General features: G+C 37.8%; 1 protein-coding gene across 1 annotated transcript in view; it reads right to left on the bottom strand.

The window, feature by feature from the left end:
• Nucleotides 1–322: 322 nt before the first annotated feature.
• Nucleotides 323–17,098, bottom strand: part of LOC107665052 (centrosome-associated protein 350-like) — a 41,077-nt gene continuing 24,301 nt past the window's right edge. Inside the window, exons 17-39 of the mRNA XM_016455797.1 lie at nucleotides 15,651–15,895; nucleotides 15,353–15,522; nucleotides 15,154–15,264; nucleotides 14,539–14,679; nucleotides 13,622–13,755; nucleotides 13,114–13,221; nucleotides 12,696–12,862; nucleotides 12,399–12,601; nucleotides 11,999–12,186; nucleotides 10,820–10,907; nucleotides 10,534–10,677; nucleotides 10,252–10,409; nucleotides 8,226–8,459; nucleotides 5,984–6,233; nucleotides 5,615–5,774; nucleotides 4,826–4,986; nucleotides 4,528–4,664; nucleotides 4,344–4,426; nucleotides 2,241–4,228; nucleotides 1,439–1,912; nucleotides 1,184–1,330; nucleotides 934–1,056; nucleotides 323–814 (exon numbers count right to left, since the gene is read on the bottom strand). Coding sequence (XP_016311283.1) covers nucleotides 653–814; nucleotides 934–1,056; nucleotides 1,184–1,330; nucleotides 1,439–1,912; nucleotides 2,241–4,228; nucleotides 4,344–4,426; nucleotides 4,528–4,664; nucleotides 4,826–4,986; nucleotides 5,615–5,774; nucleotides 5,984–6,233; nucleotides 8,226–8,459; nucleotides 10,252–10,409; nucleotides 10,534–10,677; nucleotides 10,820–10,907; nucleotides 11,999–12,186; nucleotides 12,399–12,601; nucleotides 12,696–12,862; nucleotides 13,114–13,221; nucleotides 13,622–13,755; nucleotides 14,539–14,679; nucleotides 15,154–15,264; nucleotides 15,353–15,522; nucleotides 15,651–15,895 — 5,776 coding nt within the window. The 3' untranslated portion in view covers nucleotides 323–652. The remainder of the gene's footprint in view (nucleotides 815–933; nucleotides 1,057–1,183; nucleotides 1,331–1,438; nucleotides 1,913–2,240; nucleotides 4,229–4,343; nucleotides 4,427–4,527; nucleotides 4,665–4,825; nucleotides 4,987–5,614; nucleotides 5,775–5,983; nucleotides 6,234–8,225; nucleotides 8,460–10,251; nucleotides 10,410–10,533; nucleotides 10,678–10,819; nucleotides 10,908–11,998; nucleotides 12,187–12,398; nucleotides 12,602–12,695; nucleotides 12,863–13,113; nucleotides 13,222–13,621; nucleotides 13,756–14,538; nucleotides 14,680–15,153; nucleotides 15,265–15,352; nucleotides 15,523–15,650; nucleotides 15,896–17,098) is intronic.

Raw genomic sequence — 17,098 nt, 5'->3', positions numbered from 1 at the left:
TTCAAATAGCAGAGTTATATATAATTTACATATTTTTGCATTCAACATTATCTTGCATCAAATCCCTTTACACTGTATTGCCATTTCAACATTCAAATTGTACTTATTGTGCTTAGTTCTGCAATTAATCATGTCAATGGTAAAATAATCTTTTCCTTAAACACTTTCCAATGTTACTTTCAAATTCAAATGTTACTTTTTAAAAAATAAATTAATAGAATTAAAAGAAAAAAAACAAGTGTTTCTTATGATACAATCTAATTGGAAATAAAAACAAGTTTTTAAATCCTTAGGTCTGTCCTGATTTGATCTGACCCTTGTGTTTTAATCATGAGACTTGAGAATGGCAGAGCCAGTTTTAGCAGCAATGATGAACAGACACAGTATGGGGAATCTGGACCCAAACAGCTGCTACAATTAACACCGGACCATCAAGAGCCGAGTTCATCAGGCTTCCTAGATGAGAATGTGAACATCTCCATGACAAGTCAGACCTCTGACAAGGTCTAGAATCCTGAATCCACAACTCTCCGTGGCCTGCACAAGCAGACTGAAAGGGAATTCCTCACTGAATGGCCTTTTATGCCAAATCCTCCATTTTGTGTTTAACAGAAGGTACCTAAAACATTTCTCTGTACAGATGAGAACACCATCACAGAGTTCTTTTGGACTTCTTCTCCTGAATTTGGGTCAGAACGTCAGTTGTGTCTTTTAGCAAGGCATCAAAAATCCCATCAGCAAGCTGCATCTTTACAAAAAGTTCATCCTCATCATAGTTCACCCACTGGGATTCCTCCTCATGCAACTCCTGGACCTATAAGAGGAAGAGTGATTATAGACTTATGCATTTAAATGTCTAAATAATTCTCTAAATCAACACAGTTTTGTAATTTCAGACAACAGCTTTCAGAATGTGAGGTTAAATACACTTACCAGAATGTGGTCAACTCTGTCTCGCTTTTTCCGCCCAAATTTGATCATTTTCTGCCAGTCTGTTTTCTGGTTCTGCTCTTTCTTTAGACCACACAACTTTAATACCTCAGTGGTGACAAATTCCTGAATAAAGAATATATATACACACAAATAAACATACGTAAATGATATATATATTAAAATATAGAATAAAAATAATCATCATAATGAGATGCCACTTTCCTTAAAGCAGCATTGATATCTCGCATACCTGGACTGTTGTGATGTCATTGGGGCATTTCACCCGATGGAAGTAGGTGGAATTAAGGCGATGCGGCTTCATCCATTGTGGCTGATCACCTTTTGGATCTTCTGCATAGATGTCTTGAATGACCTCCCATGATAAATCAAAGACGGCCTGTAAATAAATAGAACGGCAAAGATTTTTACTCATCTTCATGGAAATGCCTACAAAAACCATGCCAAGGTTAAACAAACACCTCAATGTCAGCATCTCGATCCCTACCAGTTTGTAGCTTTGTTGGCATTGAGCCTCCAGGTCATTGGCTTTGGAGTCTCCTTCCAGGAAAACATTAGAGGGTTGAGGTTTGGCTACTCCAGTCAGGCTTGGTCTACCATGACCCAGTTTGCAGCTTTTCCAGATCTCCTGAGTAGCAGCGATGACCAGTTTCTCCACCTCCTGGACAGTGTGCGGAACAATCATGGCAGGCTCCTCTGGTTGCTTCATCTGCACGGGAAGTTCAGGCCTGGGCGGTGTTTTGACCTGTTCCCCCGCACCCAAACTCAAGGAGCTAGAAATCCCATCTTGCCGCTGTTGATGTTTTTGCTTCTGCTGTTGTTTTCGTGAGCTGAGACCAAAGTCCTCATCGAACCAGTCCTGCTCGTCACCAAGGACATCGAAGAGCTCACGGCTCAGTTCCAGCTCTGCCAGACGTTTAGCTAGCTCTTCCTGTCCACTCGTACCCAGGACAGGGCTCTCCTGTTGAAGAAGCATAGTTAACACTAATCAAGATCACCTCTTGCAACTTCCATCAAGAGAAGATCTGATTTATCTTTACATTCTCTTTTTGAACTTTGCAACACACTGCAGGCCTAAAAAGAGGGTTCCAAGGTAACATCAGCCCCTAGATGTCTGTCAATACAGCTGGAAATGTCAACTTAAGCATTACACATCAGCAATGTTATCAGCTTGTTGGGTAAATCATTCACTTCATTTCAATAAATAACTTTGAAGACTGGGTTATTTTTAACTGGTTTCTCATTTCATCTATTATAGGATCTTTAGATAAATCAAAATGGTCACTTACAGGTCTGTTGCAATGCTCTGGAGATGAAAGTTCCTCCTGATCATCATCAAAGAAGGTGCGGAAACGGTCCGTCTTTGTTTTAGATGAAGACCTGCTCTGAGACTTAAAGTTGTTGCTTCCAAGTCCATCATCTTCATTGATGAAGTCTCTTTTCAACTGGTTAGCAGCTGATAACTTCTCCTCTTTGTCTTTCTTGATCTTCTGAAATTGCTTCACCGCATCACTTAAGAAGTTTTCCACAAGTTTATCTGCTAGGATAGTCAAAGCCCTTTTGTTATTCAAGTCTTCTCTATTATCGAGACTGGCCTCCTCGATTGAGATGTCAGTGGTTTTCGGAAGACCATCAACTCTGGACTTCTTATCCTCAACCAACAGGTCCAAAATGACTGCTGTTGGTTCCTCTTCCTGCTTTTGTTTTTTGGATGTACCTTTATCTAAATTATTGAGCAATGGAACAACATTATCAACAGATGTGTCCTCGAATTTGAGAATGTCCCTGACTCTGCCGTTAGGCACTGTGTGCTGACTTTTGTCACAGTCCTTAATGATATTGCAGTCAATATCATTAAAATCCAGGTTATGCTGAGATTTAAAAAAGGTGCTTTGACCAGTGGAAAGCTGTTTGATGTTAATTTCCAATGGCTTTTCATGCTCATCCAAAGGCTCTCTAGTCTCAGGATGCAAATCTAGGTCAGATTTTTCTCCTTTAATTTTGTTTAGCAGATTTCTGTGCTCTAACTGCTTCTCAGAACCTTTGTTTTTACTATTTGGCTGGTCATCACATGATGAATCTTCATCTTCAGTGTCTGCACTGACCTCAAATTTCTCTGGAAGACGAGAGATCTTGTCTGGCGGGGCGAATATACCGTGTTTTTCCCTACATTCGAAGTACACTACCCCATCGTAAGTTCCATTGTTACTTCCCTCAGGGTTGTCCAGTTCAACCCCGGCCCAGACTCCACTGGCAAAGTTAGTTTGTCCCTTGAATCTCAGTGTCCCTGGTTGTATATTACTAACCAAAACCCGGTCTCCAATGCAGAAGCTTGGCAATTCATCCTTTACTGGCAAAACTGGCATTTGGTTCTGTGGTGAAGTTGAACATTTTGAATGACTCATTATGTCGTCTTTGGAGCCTTTACCAAGGCTATTGAGGTCTGCATGACTTTCAGTTTGGAAGCTGCCATTAGTGCTTCCTGATCGGACACTTAGTTCTTCTTCAATTTCCTCTTCACTGCTGTACATTGGAGACTTAACAGATTTTTCTTTGGGCTCTGGGGCAGAGGGTGATGTAGGCTTTGATTCATGATTATCCTCCTTAAATGACGACCCAAAGGAAGGCTCAAAGTCATCGTTATAACCATCACCTGAGGGTGACGGTGTATCTTTCATCTTTGGTGAATCCTCTCTCTTGGACAATGAGAAGTCAGGGGTATAAGAATGATCTATGGCTGAAGGAGTCTTTTCAGCTGAAGGACAGTCTATATCTTTTGATTTCACTACAGGAGAATCAGTAAATCTCATACTCTCTGCAGCATCTGCAGAATCTTCAACTGCTGGCTTGTCATCAGCATCCTTCTCAGACAACCTTTCCTCCTCAAATTTGGGTTTCAAGTCATTCAGTGATGGAATCTGAAGCCCAAGATCCAGTATAAGCAGAGGGTGAGAGTGTTGGTCAGACTGGTAATTCTCAGACCCCTCTGACTTTGCATATTCCAGTTCCTCCATAATACCTGACTTGTGGCTGGAGACCACACTCTCATCTTCCGAAAGGAGGTCATTGGCTTCTGGTCTAGCAGAATGTTCTTTGATTGAGGGGGCATCTTCAGATTGGTGGCTTGGATACTCTGGACTATGCAAGCTCCTCAAAATGTCCATATGTTCAGGACTTCCCATAATTGGAGTTGGAGTAACTGTAGGAGGATCTTCATCTGAGGAAATGTCATCATGTTCTGATGAATACTTATGAAGTCTTGATGGTGCAACATCATCTGCTAACAAAGGCAGGCAACATACACAATTTTAACATTATGTATACTTTTAATTTGGTCTAAATCAATATTGTTAATGCCAATAATCATGTTTTTAGTCTAAAAGGCATTGCACCTTTATCTGCTGATGTCTCCGTGGGCACAGTCTCTGATTTCTCAGATTCTGTGACGATCTTCCAGTTCTTGCTAGTCTCAGGCCTGTAAAGTAAACATGCATCAAATGTTATGGGAAGTATACAAAAAAAAAAAAATCAGAATGAAGAGTAAATTAAAAATGATTGGTAAATGTCAAGGCTGACCTCTGAAGCGGAGGGGGTTTTATCCGAGGCTTTTCAGTGGCTGACGTGGGAGTTTTAATCTGGGGTTTAGTAGCTGGAGTGCTGTCTGGCTCTTTACTCAACTCAGCCTTGGTCTTCTGAATAAAGTCATTATATGACTGGGGAACCAGAGGAAGACAAACATTAACAAATATAGCATACTGACAATTTTTTTAATAGCCGATTAAAAAATATAGCAAAATAATACAGCAAGACAAGTGCTTCTTTAAGATGAACAGCACACAGAAATAGGTGAATATGAAAGGAGACGATGGCTGACCTCCAACTGTTTCAGCAGACTCGCCTCCTGAGCTTTCAGTCGCTCTTTTTGCCTCTTCTTTTGCTCTTTCTTTAGCTGATACACCACAGATTTGCGTTTACGGAGCTCGTCCTTGAGGGCGTGAATACGGCTCTCAATATCGCTCTGATCAGATGTGGTCTCTGAGGTAAGAGAACGAAAAAAAAAAAAAAAAAAAATCACCATTGTCAAAACATTGTCTTTGCTTTAAAAAAAATAAAAAAATTAAATGCTTAAGATGGCACTAAACATTGTGACAAAGTACAACATTTAAATAATAAAGATAGGCAATGTTTTAAACCTAAAAGCAGCACAATTTCTTTTAGCACAGTCTCTCTTTTAAGACAGATCATCTGTATAAGGCAGGTAGACTCATCTGTGCTGCTATAACATGACTAAGTGGTTTGATCCAGAGAAGTGCACACACAGAGATAAACAGAGCATTATATTTTGCTGGCACAGTGTTCCTCTTCCTGCATTCACATATCCAATTTAGAAATGATGTAAAGGATAAACTGGAGCAGGCTAAATTAACATACCAGGTATGTAGCACCTTAAGAACTATGATTTGGAAAATAAATAAAGTAAAAAAAAAAAAAAGACCAAGGATAAAATGGATTAAAGGTCCCATGACATGCTGCTTTTTGGATGCTTTTATATAGGCCTAAGTGGATATGCTGCAGTCTTCAAAAAAAAAAAAAAGTCTACATTACGTTGATAGAGCAAATCCAGATAATTTTCAAAGTCTAATGGGGGCAGCAAGGATCTTACCGGATGGAGTGGCCGAATGAGGGTCACTGGTGCAGGCCTCACTGGTCTTGGAGCTGGAGCGCACCTGCATCTTGCTGCTTCCGCTAGTGCCAGTGACAGTCCCAGGCCGGCTACTGTCTGAATGCTGAAGAGAGCTGAGGCTGGCTTTCCCTGGAGGAGACTGCAACACATACAGGAAGAGGGATCCAAGGTCAGGACATGTAAATCACACTCACCAAAGAGAGCTATAATCAACCCTGTTTAATGAAACAGCACATAAACAACTTTGGACTACTTGTAACTCGAACACATAAACATTAGATGCAGAATTAAACACATTTTTTTTTTTACAAAACTCAGTGTCACTCTATGTATAGTTTCAGTTTTCACCTGTTTGCTGTCTGTGGCATTAAACTCAGGTGAGTAGAGGGTATCAGGGGCAGGGCTGCTGCCCATATGAGGAGAGTGTAGCTCAGAGACAGGTTGGTCTGAGGAAGGGCTGGCCAGCTGCTCTGGAACTGACAAATCAGTGTGCACGCTGGACACAGACAATGCTGGGGAGTCATCATCTTCGCTGCCTGCTTCTGTGAGAGCATGCATACAGATACACAAAATGTAACAGTTCAATTCATAATCATTGCTTTGACGTTCTTATACACTGACTTACAAAACTAGCTAACATTTAAAAATCTGGGGTAGGTAAGATTTTTTAATGTTTTTGAATGAAGTCTTTCAAAATGGTATTTGTTTGAGCAAAAATACAGTACCACACGAACAGTGTGAAATATTATTACAAATTAAAATAACTTTTCTATTTTAATATATTCACACACACACACACACACACACACACACACACACTCCAAAACATGCTTCCCAAAACAGGCACGGCTCCACTTGGTGACCCGCATTAATTTTAATGGAAAAAACAGCCCTATTGTGCCTTTAACATCCTTATCAGGGTAAAACTCATGCATCTGATACAACTCATGGGTGACACACATGGAGACAAACTCCTGACAAACTGAAACACGTAGGTTCCACCCAGGGTTTTGACAAACAGTGTTAGGCTTTTGTCTCTGTAAGTGCAATCCTGCAATGGAATTACTTGATTGTGCATTTGCTATATATATATATAAAAATAAGGCTTTGGCAATACAAATGTATAGATTTTAGACAAGATAAAGCACATTAAAGTGAAATTTGAAGAATTAGAATTTCACAAGCTGTACTGAATATTACAAGCATATTTATAATTTTAGCAAGCTGTGCCAGGTAAAAACTTGTGCTTCACTGAAGGCAGGTCATTATTTTTTCAGAAAAAAGACCTCCATGTATCATGACTTTGGTCTGCTAGATCAAACCCGCCTGGCTTTTTCATTGAGGTTTAAGATAATTAAAAACATGTTAGAGAAAAACAGATGGCTTTATCTAAAAGCAATCGTCTTGCCTCGTGAATACAGCGGCCATCTTCATCTAACCATAAATTGTATTATGTTGCCTCAGTCATATATACTCATTAGCTCATCGCGGGGTACACTTATTTAATCAGGGGCTGGAGTTAAGATTTACTGTGGCCATTGGGCAGATGAAGAAGTCCTAAACTAGCATTATTCAGAAGCATACAATATATCAGTCTGCCCGGCCTGTCTGAAAAGAGATATTCCTCTCACTCCACTCACCACGATAAAAAGTTCAAGAACTGATTTAACGGAGACGCTTTGTGTGTGGTGCATGGTTGAAGCTCACGAAAGTTGTTGGGGTTGTATTTCACCACAAATCAGAAAAAAAGTATCATTTTTCAAAAAGACAATAATCCCTATATTTAAGATTATTTACATTGTGATTTTCATGACAATTAAATTACTAAATAATTCAACCCCCCTTATTTCTGTAACGCAAATAATATACATTTAAATAAATGTTAATATTAAATATATATTAAATATTTTTATATTACATTAATGCGAGTATAATGACCATAAAAATATAAATGAAACATTACAACATAAAAATGAAAAATAAATCATGTAAAAATTATTTTGTTGCATTACAGGAATGAACATTTAGAGGTATACATTTTCTTGTATAATTTGATGGTCACTTTGCAATTTCTTGTAAAGTTGATGGTCATAAACAGTCTTCATGTATGCAAAATAGACTTTTATTTTTCCCCCTTGAATTTAATGTAAAATGTAGACATGTTTTCGTGAGATTCACCATAAATAAATTACATTTACATATTAATACAAAAGAGACTAGCAACAAGGCAAAGACTGGATTTGACAGGATCACACCACAGAGACAAAAGACGTAAGACCCAGAAATCACTCATTTAACCCACCATGATTTAAACAAGTCTAATCTTTGGCTTTGAAATTGAGGGTAATTATTTTCAAAACATTTGCCTGTATTTGATCAGCAAATAAAGGCTCAAAAACCAATCACAACGGATAAATCATTTTTTGGTAAATCATTAGAAATAAAAATAATCTTCCCCAGTCAGATAAATAACTACGTTTAATATCAAACTAGCTTTAGCCAAAGAATCAGCTTATTTTAGAATGGTGTAGCCAGTTCATTTTCATCCATCCATTCATCACTGCATTCCTCTTTCGGTTTTTATCCCCACCAACCCAGCTGTGGTAGTGGATGAACAAAAGCATGCTCCATGGGAAATAGGTGCTGAGAGAGGGGAGGAGGGAGGGACGAAAAGAGAGAGGAGGATTGTGGGTAACTGTACCTGACCAACTGGCTGTAGATAAAGAGCTGGAATTTGGGGTGGAGTTTTGGGAGACAGACAGACAGAGAGGCCCAGTGATGAGCCGTAAAGACAGAGAAGAAATAATGGACAGGAGAACAGTGTCTAAGGAAGAAAGAGAGGAGAGGACAGTCAAAAATCAAGAAGAACAGTGTTGGAGAGAATGAAATAATAAAAGAGTAGAGAGAGAGAGAGAGAGAGAGAGATAGAGAGACATAAGAAACACAGATATGGAGACAGAAAGAGAGATTGAGTGTAAACATGTGTATCCTTATTTTTCTCTAGCTACTGTGCAACAAACACATCAACCAGTTATTGACTTTTAGCGGTTAACTACATGCTGCAAATCCTTAACAAGCAACTACCTTTGAGTGTCATACTTACAAACAAGTAAAAAAAAAAAAGTTTACGAGTAGATGAAAGATGAAGATGAAAGGTCTTGGTAATTACAAGCTTTTCTGGAAAAGTGGCCTGGAAACATCTATCTGCCCCAAACAGCAGTCTGGAGAGTCTCACAAAATTATCAGAAACACCTGTGTCTTCCCAAAATTAAAATAATATTTAGGACTGTTAAGATTTTTTGGACTGACACAATTAAAGTTCAATTCTAAGTACCTTAAGTGAACAAAAAAGTAGTAGTATTTTATTTTAAATGCAATAAAAATAAAAACATTTTAAACAGAATTATTCATAAGTATGTTTGTTATGAACACCTGTGAATATACATAATGGTAGTATGAATTAATTTATGCTGATTTCAATTTATTTTATTTTTTTTAACAACTGTTTATGCTGTAGATCTATGACCCAGACATTTCTTTGTGAAATTAACAAGTTGTTTCTCTATGCAGGCATGTCAAGTGAGTTATTCTGCTAATTTTGCTGTGATAAGAGGGTAAATACATTAATATATTAAATGAACTAAATAAAGGGAAGACGACAATGCAAATCACAATTATCATTGCTTTTAAAAAAAGAGCTGCCTAGACTGGATTACAAATCACTTTGAATGAGACGCAGGATAAAGTGATTATACCGATGAGTGCAGAATAAATACAGCTGGAAGTTATACAAAAGAGATCATCATGCTATTAGTGAGAGCTAGAAAGTGAGCAGAAGTGTGTGAACGATGCTACAAATCGCAACACAGCATGTGATTAGTTGAATCAGACAAGCGTGAAATCCCCTTCCCTCTGTGTACAAATTTTATTCTCAGGACAGAAATATTTGTGTCAGTGCTATGAAAAGTTTCTGACCAATGGGACGACCCTCACCAGTTGTCAAGATATGATTGTAAACAAGAACCTGTTGTCAAGGATTGAGTGGCTGAATATGGGAGAATGAGATTACACACAATAGACAAAGCAATTAGAAAACATGTGGAGGTCATGAAACGCATTAGAGAAACCTCATGACCTGCAGATTGTTTCAGAAATCTCACTGGCAGAATGTACATCCTGTTTACTAGTGGCATAAGGAAGCTGTTCTCTATTTTAGATGTGAAAGATTCCTCCTTTCATAAAGGGAGAGGGGTGTTTTCCTACACAGAGGACGCTTATGTTCAAACCAAACACTGTGCACACAGAAATAAATAATAAGAAATAAACACTTTAAAATGTCACATGGTCAGCAAGCTGTAGACGAACCTCGAAGAAATGAATACATGTTATTAGTAGCATTAGCTAGTCATAAATAAGAAATCGCTCCTGAGTACATTAAACATTCATTGTTTGTTTGGCCTTCTTGAAAGAGGTTTGCACTACATAACATATGCATAAGGTCATTAAAGTTTGGTTAATATAATCAAATGACTTTACAAACCAATGCATTATTTGAGAGGACAGAAGAGGGAAAAGATGGAAGGCTAGAAAAGAAACATGCATGAGGGTTTATTTACTTTTCGTCCATGTGAGACCGCATCTTTTTCAGTTTCTGCATGATGCTACTGGTTTCACTGCCCGACACAGACATGGGGGAGGGGCTACGGGTCTCTGCATCTGTCACAATCACGCTGGGCGGAGCAGACTCCTCCGCCACACCTGAAACGGGTGATTCCTGCATATGTTTCATTAAAAAAAAGTGCGATATGTTCAATACACTACATATAGAGTACTTACAAGATACAAAAAATGCTTTTATTCAGGAAGATTAAGAAACCACAATCTTTCAGAGGACTGACCAGCTTTGTGTCGGCACTTTTGAGCCGCTCTTTGAGTTTGAGTGTTGTGTGCCTCATTCTTTCAATCTCCTCCTGCTGTTTGAGGAGCAGCTGTCTCTCCCTCCTCGCTGCTTTATTGGCTTCCTGCAGTCGTTTGATCTCCGCCTGGGGATAAACAACACAGCAACATTTTAGCCTTTAAACATGACAACATTTAAGTAATTCAGTTATGACTATTTAATTTATTATACATTCATTTGCAAGTGTAGCTTAGAGATCATCTCATAAATCCACATATGAATGTCACCTGTTCCTGTTGTAGCTTCAGTATCAGGCCTCTCTGTTTCTTACGAAGGGGTGGCATCTTATCATCCTCTCCTTTATCTCTGAGACGCCTAGTGGAGAAGAAAGGAGATGAGGAGCATGTCACTACAGTTCAACAATTTTAATCAAGCTGATCACGCTACTGCCTTTAAATGTATGGGGTTCTATTTCAACATATGAGATTTAACTTACAAAAAAATGGTGCAACTTGACCAAAACATACCACAACATATTTAATTTCAGTTATGAGACGTACATCACTGTTCAAAAGTTTGGGGACAGATTTTTTTTTTAATTAAATTAAATTGATCAAAAGTAACAGTAAAATCATTTAACAAAAGATTACAAAAGATTTATATTTTAAATAAATGCTGTTCTTTTGAACAGTATTATTCTTCAAAGAATCCTGAAAAAAAATATAATGGTTTAGAAAGCACAAATAATTTTAACATTGACAATAATAAATATTTATTGAGCACCAAATCAGCATATTAGAATGATTTCTAAAAAATCAGAATAAACTACATTTAAAAATATGATAATATAATATAATTTTAATTGTAATAATGTTAGAATATTACTGTTTTTAATGTATTTTTTGATTAAATAATTGGAGCCTTCATGAACAGGACACTTTTCAAAAACATTTAAAAAAATATTACTGATGCTTTTGAACAGCTGTGTATATATGGAGTTACCAAGCAGGGAATATAGCGTGGAAAATGTAGGGTGACAAATTATTATTTTCATATTATTATTTTCTCCCGACCTGTGCAACCTTGATTACAAGAACAGTCATTCATTTCAGAGGCAATGAATGTTATTAAATTTACTTAAATTTTTCTTTTGAAAATTTGCATTTTTGAATACTAATATAAACCAGAGCAATTATTAAGAAAGCAGATATGGTCCATTTTGATTTCATGTTAATGAATGTTTGTCCTGCCTCTTCTGGTGTTCCATCATATTATTATTTTCTCCCGACCTGTGCAACCTTGATTACAAGAACAGTCATTCATTTCAGAGGCAATGAATGTTATTAAATTTACTTACATTTTTCTTTTGAAAATTTGCATTTTTGAATACTAATATAAACCAGAGCAATTATTAAGAAAGCAAATATGGTCCATTTTGATTTCATGTCAATGAATGTTTGTCCTGCCTCTTCTGGTGTTCCAGCCAGGCCAGTTCAGCCTTGGTCTTCTCTCGGAGGGCCTTCTGACGCAGACGCAGCAGAGAACTCTGATGTTGAGCGCGAACTTCCTCCTCCTTCATGTACTGATGCACCAAATCCATGGTGAACTTCGAGAAGCTGTCCTGACCACTTGAGAAGGGCATGCTGCCATCCTGCTGTGTATAACGTGATATGGTTGCAGGGGAAAAACAAGAGCTGAGTCACTTATCCATCCCATATAAAAAAGAGCTGCTTATCAACACACCAGGAAAACACAAACAAACTCCAACTATGACAACCAAATAGAACAAAACACAACAGGCTTGTTTGTACTGAACACAACTGGGGTCAGAGTTATGCTGCATGAGGAGAGCTGACAGGATGTCACCTTTGAGCTTGCTCTGGGGCTGGATCTGTCATGGCTGTGGTCATCATCAGAGTCGGGATGAGGACTGGGCCTCCTGTCCAGCGATTCGCGTCGGTGGGCCTCGGATGGTAAAAGAGAGCGGAACGATCTTTCTTCAATGTCATCCTCTGTCATAGAGTCATCAAACTTCACAGAGTACTCTGTGGCGATGGAGGCACTGTCTGCTGATTGGAGGAATAGACAGGAAGTGGTCAAAACAGCTCACATTTCTCAGGACAGACTATTTAAGTTGCTTGCCCCCAAAAATGTGAGCTTTACCTTTCTCTTCAAGTGGGCTTCGCACATTGTCCGAGCAAAGGGAGTCATCGGCAGTGGTGTGAGCCTGGTCCTCCACTGAACTACTGCTCCTGTCTTTTCCTGGTGTCTTCCTCTCCTTTTGATCAGAATGAGGTGGACTCAGCTGGGTACTACTGCTTCCACCACCACTTAAAAACAGAGAGATCAGCATTTACACACTATGTTCTATAAAACCATTCATTTGTGCTGCAATAGAAAAATTGGCTAAAATGAAAAGTACATGGCGTTACCTGATGGTGGGTCTCCTGGAAGGGATGTACTACTGCTTCCACCACCACTTAAAAACAGAGAGATCAGCATTTACACACTATGTTCTATAAAACCATTCATTTGTGCTGTAATAGAAAAATTGGCTAAAATGAAAAGTACATGGCGTTACCTGATGGTGGGTCTCCTGGAAGGGATAGACTCTGAGAGGCTGTCTGGTGGAGTCTCGACCTCTGATGGACTCTTACGTCTCTCAGGAGACAGCTCACTCATCCAGCTACTGGAGAAGATCCAAAACAGCATCATTACTGATGTATAGATCACGATCACTAACATGACAAATTTGAAAAAATCTTCCACATTAGAAAATGGAAAGTGAAAACATGGTTAAAAGGACAGTTCATCCAAAAATGAAAATACCATTATGATTTACTCATCTCCATGTTGTTCCAAATCCCCTGCCGTGGCTCTCATTTCTCATCTGCACTTTTGCATATTCAAACTTTCACATAAGATCCAAGGTTTGGAACAACACAAAATAATGATAGATTTTTATTTCCCGATGAATTATTCCTTTAATGCAGAACATTATCTGGCTTTTATGCTTAAGTGAAGCTGAAGCATGGTTCAGGAAGAAGAATCAGAATAGTGAATGGCCATGTCTGAGGTGAGTGAGTTACCTGTCAGTGTGGGGGTGTGGCTGCTGCTGTTTCAAACCGCGTTTGTGCTGTTTCTGTTGATCATACAGGGTCATAATGGAGGGGCCAGGAACACTTAACGCTCCTGCAATCTGTGAACGAGCCAGCTCAGTCATCTATAGGGAGAGAGAGAGAGAGAGAGAGAGAGTCAAATACACTTTTAATTCTTCAAGCTGACTTTAAAGAAAGAGCCACAGTGCCTTGAGGGAGGATACTTTACAGAAGATAAGCATGTAATCTTGTTTCTAAACTTTTGGGGGTTTTATAGCATACAGTTAAATACCCAAGAGTTTGTGTATTAGATATTTAGTAGGACTGAGAATCTTTAGGCATTTCATCATTTATTTTCATTGAGTGAGTCAAGATTTAATTACAAAAATTAGTCCAAATACTGTAAAAAGACTCTACATACAAGCCATATTGTCAACTGTGATCCACCAATAGAAATAAATGAATGGAATTTCTATCTAGTATTATTCTAGTATTATTTATATACTATTAGAGCATTTATAAATATTTAGAATTAGCTTTAAGCTTTTTTTTTTTTCACCTTTTTCATTTTTGTTCAACTTTTAATATGTTTGTTATGTGCCTGTTTTTTTATGTATTTTTATTTTTATTTTTTTTTACTATTTAGGTTTTAGTTCAGCTTTTATTTCCAGTTAACTTAATTTCTAATTGTCTAAAAAGTTCTTCTTTTTATACTTGTACTTTATTTTGGCTTTATTTCAATTAACAAAATAGTTTTTAATATGTTTAGCTTATTTAATAATAACCCTTCTATCTGTTCTGTCCAGTTTATGCTTCTTAAAAATCATAATTATTGGTAATTATATTTAGAAATAAAATGAGATCTTCAGTGACTCAATCCAGAATTATTTGGGGGAAAAAAAGCTCACCTCTTTAATGTGTTGTGCCGTTTCAGCTGTTTGGCGTGCAGCCTCAGCCTGCTGGTTTATCATTTTGTTTGTGGCCTCATGCAAACCTCCTAAAGCCTGCCGTTGAGACTGGAGTAAACCCTCTTGCAGCTCTGCTTGGGCCTTGAATCCAACACAAGTATCCGTTTATTAAAAACATGCAAATCATTTAACTAAAGCTGCCATTTTTAACTTGGTCTGAATCAGATTTTGATTTCATCATCCTTCCCTCGTAGATCAGAGGTGGTCAATGTCAGTTCTGGAGAGTTTTGCTCCAACCTTGACAAAAACCAACCTACCTTGTAGCTTTTTATTAACCCTTAAACACTGATTAGCTTGTTCAGGTATGTTTGATTAGGGTTTGAGCAAAACTCTGCAGGCTCTCCATGACCAAAGTTGGCCACCCCTGTTGTAGATCTATTTATACATGTAAACTCGTTCAGTACTGTTAAAAAATATATACATACCAGAATACAGTATACCAGAGCGCACCTATCATACAAACAGCTTTCAAATGAAACAAACAAACCAACTGTTTGAGAACATGAAATGTCCTCAACAAAAGATCCTAAACTATTAACAAATTGGTGCAAATACCTGTGCAGCTTTCTGTCTGCTTTCTTCCAGTTGCCGTTGTGTTTCGAGGGCTTCTTGCTCTGCCTTCATCCTTAGCAAGTACAGTTCACGCTCATGCCTCTGTTGCTGAGACTGCAAGAAAGTTAAAGGTCACCCTCAAATACATGGCCACATGACCACAGCAGGTCAGATAATCACTTTAGCAGGTGCATAACTTCACCTTGAGAATCTGAGCGAGCGAGACAGTTTCCTGCTGAGCAAGAGACACGCCTCTCACTCGCTCCACATCACCGAGCTGTCGCACTGACTCTTCCACTGCATCCAGGTAACTGAGCTCAGCAGACAGGCGCTGCTGGAGGACCCCAGGAGCAAACTGGAGCTCTGCTGAACCTGGGGACACATAGAAGAGCAAGTAAACCAATTCCATTCCTGAACTGAAATTATTTTTCCATCACAGCAGACTTCTTTAACTTGTAAGCAACTGCAATTCTAGACAAAAATCTAGACAGTCAGTTTACCTGCAGTCCTGTGCTCTGTTCTTCCTGGGCTTTGAGTATGGGGTGAGGGGTTGGATTTAGCCCTGGCAGCTGATGAGGAGGAACTGGGCAGAGCTGCGTGAGGGGAACCCGACCCCTGGGCAGACCCTCTGATTGGGATACTGTCACCTGGAGACAACCGGGAAGAACCAGAGCTGGCTGGAGAACCAGCGGCAGGAGTTGTACGAGCGCTTCGGGGAGATTTCTTTCCCTCAGAGCCAAAATGACTAATGAAACAAAACAGGGAAATAAAAATAATTAATAACAAGAAGAATAATAAATATTAACAATATTAGTAGTAGTAGTAGTAGTTGGGGTCAATAAGCTAGTTTTGGAAAAAAAAAAGTTTATTATTAATATTAATATTGAGAATAATGATAATAACATTATTTAAAAAAGCAATAAATTTTAATAGCTGTATTTAATTGATTTTGTATTGATACATTTTTGTTATTCTTATATTTGTTTTAATAAACAAACCAACTTCACATAGATTATTTAACAACATTTTCTAATTGAAAATTAATCTACAGGGTTCCCACTCTTTCATGAACACCAGATTCAAGGACTTTTTAAAGCACCATTTATTTTATATCAAGCACCTATCAAATTCACACCCCAGAATATGTAGTTTCATGAAATACCTTACATTACTTAACATTTCACCACTTACACTTAACATTTACATAAAAAATTTCAGAGTAATAATGTTTTTAATGTGTAGGTTTCATAAATTTAGACCGTTTTGAGCAGTTGTGTTCAAAGGAATTTAATTAAATCCATCGAAGTCAGTATTGGTAATATTCAAATACAATTTCTAAAATATTGATAAAATATGCATCAAACTGGTTTTTGCTGTAGTTCTTGTACAAGATTTAAATTTGAAAGAATTTCTCAATTTTAAAATGAATAAAAAGTGGTTAAATGTTGTAATAACATGGTAAAACCTGTTAACATTAAAAATGTGCACATTCACTCAAAAGAGACCTTACTCATTAATAAATAAACAAGTCAAAATAATTTTGTAAATTACTTTATTGTAAATCCCATTTTTTCATCTTTGACCTAGAGGAATGCAGCTGCTCAAAATGTCAATATGTTTTGAAAATATTTAATGAACATTTTAAACCTTGTACATGTGCAAATCTGCAAAACAAATATTAAGAAAATAAATGTAAAAAAATAGTACTTTCTATTTGCTTTTAAACTGTAAACACTTTTCACTAAGCTGTTTTTCCAATTTTTCAAGTTCTATATTTTTCTCCTTAGCTCCATGTTGCAGTAAGTTTTGGGAGCTCATTTTTAGTCCATCTCCTATCCTGAGAAGTCTGTCTTGCAGAAACTAAAAAAATGAGCTCCTAAAACTTACTGCCGGATTCTGGAAGATCGATTCTTCAAACAGTGGTACAAGAGGATGTGGTGCTGGTCCT

This window comes from Sinocyclocheilus anshuiensis, unplaced genomic scaffold (genome assembly GCF_001515605.1).
Source record: "Sinocyclocheilus anshuiensis isolate Anshui unplaced genomic scaffold, SAMN03320099.WGS_v1.1 scaffold555, whole genome shotgun sequence".
NCBI classification, from domain to species: Eukaryota; Metazoa; Chordata; class Actinopteri; order Cypriniformes; family Cyprinidae; genus Sinocyclocheilus; species Sinocyclocheilus anshuiensis.
This window is presented reverse-complemented; position numbering and strand designations above follow the sequence as displayed.